This window comes from Nicotiana attenuata, chromosome 6 (assembly GCF_001879085.1).
Source record: "Nicotiana attenuata strain UT chromosome 6, NIATTr2, whole genome shotgun sequence".
Lineage (NCBI taxonomy): Eukaryota > Viridiplantae > Streptophyta > Magnoliopsida > Solanales > Solanaceae > Nicotiana > Nicotiana attenuata.
This window is the reverse complement of record NC_031994.1, coordinates 56,733,057-56,734,728: the sequence shown is the minus strand read 5'-3', so window position 1 is coordinate 56,734,728 and position 1,672 is coordinate 56,733,057. Positions and strand designations below refer to the sequence as shown.

General features: G+C 44.6%; 1 protein-coding gene across 1 annotated transcript; it reads left to right on the top strand.

The window, feature by feature from the left end:
* LOC109227859 lies at nucleotides 507-887 on the top strand. The gene has a single exon (XM_019393051.1). The coding sequence runs from the start codon at nucleotides 507-509 to the stop codon at nucleotides 885-887; it is 381 nt and encodes a 126-aa protein (XP_019248596.1).

Sequence of the window (1,672 nt, the reverse complement as noted above, 5' to 3'; positions counted from 1 at the left end):
AGATTTTAGATTTTGTAGGCGTATTAAGTGCGAGGAGGTTGATGTGGCAATACAGAAGATGAGCAAGGGTAAGGCGACTGGGCCTGATGAGATCCCGGTAGAGTTTTGGAAAGTAGCGGGTAGGGTAGGCTTGGAGTGGCTTACTAGCCAGTTTAACGTCATTTTCAAGATGAAGAAGATGCCCGACGATTAGAGGTGGATTTTGATGATTCCTTTGTACAAAAACAAAGGTGATATCCAGAATTGCAACAACTATGCTGTTGAGTCACACTATGAAGGTTTGGGAGAGGGTGGGGGAGCAGAGAGTGAGGACAGATGTATCTATATCTGAGAACTAGTTCGGATTTATGCCGAGACGTTCAACTACAAAAGCCATTCACCTTGTGTTCATTGACCTTGAGAAGGCTTATGACTAAGTCCTGAGGGAGGAGATTAAGGACATGTATGAAGGTGCTAAGACTCAGGTGAGGACTGCGGAATGAGATTCAAAGCATTTCCCTGTGGAGATGGGGTTGCATCAGGGATCAGCCCTTAGCTCTTTTTTGTTTGCCCTAGCGTTGGATGTGCTGACACGACACATACAAGGGAGGATGACGTGGTGTATGTTATTTGTTGATGACATAGTTCTGATTGATGATACGCGACGTGGTGTTAACGCTAGGTTGGAAGTTTGGAGACAAATGCTGGAGTCCAAAGGTTTCAAGATGAGTAGGTGGAAAACTGAATACTTGGAGTGCAAGTTCAGTGATGAGAGGCATGAAGAAGTGGAATTAAAGATAGATACTCAAGTCATTCCCACAAGAGATAATTTCAAGTATCTTGGGTTTGTAATCCAAGGCAACAGGGAGATTAATGAGGATGTTACTCACCGCATTGGAGGGGGTTGAATGAGATGGAGGCTAGCTTCGGGGGTTTTATGTGATAAGAATGTGCCGCCTAGACTTAAGGGTAATTTTTACAGGGTGGCGGTTAGACCGCCTATGTTTTATGGAGCTGAGTGTTAGCCCGTCAAGAAGATCCATGTCCAGAATATGAGCATGGCTGAAATAAGGATGTTGAGATGAATGTGTGGACATACCAGGAAAGACAAGATCAGAAATGAAGTTATTAGGGACAAGGTGGGAGTGGCATTAGTGGAAGCTGTGATGACCCGATAGGTGTCACGACCCCAGTTCGCCCTCCATGAACTGTCGTGACGGCACCTAGTCTCTACGGCTAGGTAAGCCTAACAAATGCGGAAAAAAGAAACAATTGCAGAAGAAAGTAATTAAAAACTGAGTTAACAATGTTAAACAGTGTTTAAGATGCCACCTACTATATAATAGTACAAGAATCCCAATCTAACACTCCCAAAATCTGGAACCCCATGAATCACAAGCTAAATGATTACATAATAAGCTCTAACTCCAGAATGTCTACCAACAAGGGAAAATACAGAAAAGGGGCTATACTAGTACTGAGAATAGAAAGGGACTCTTCGATCTGCGGACGCGGCAAATATACCTCGGAGTCTCTACAAAACGCCTCGCCTCAAGCGTGATAAGTCTGAGTGGAGTACCTGGATCTGCACATGAAAAACATGCGCATGAAGGGCATGAGTACACCACAGCGGTACTCAGTAAGTGTCAAGCCTAACCTCGATCGGGTAGTGACGAGAAGGTCAGGGCCCTAC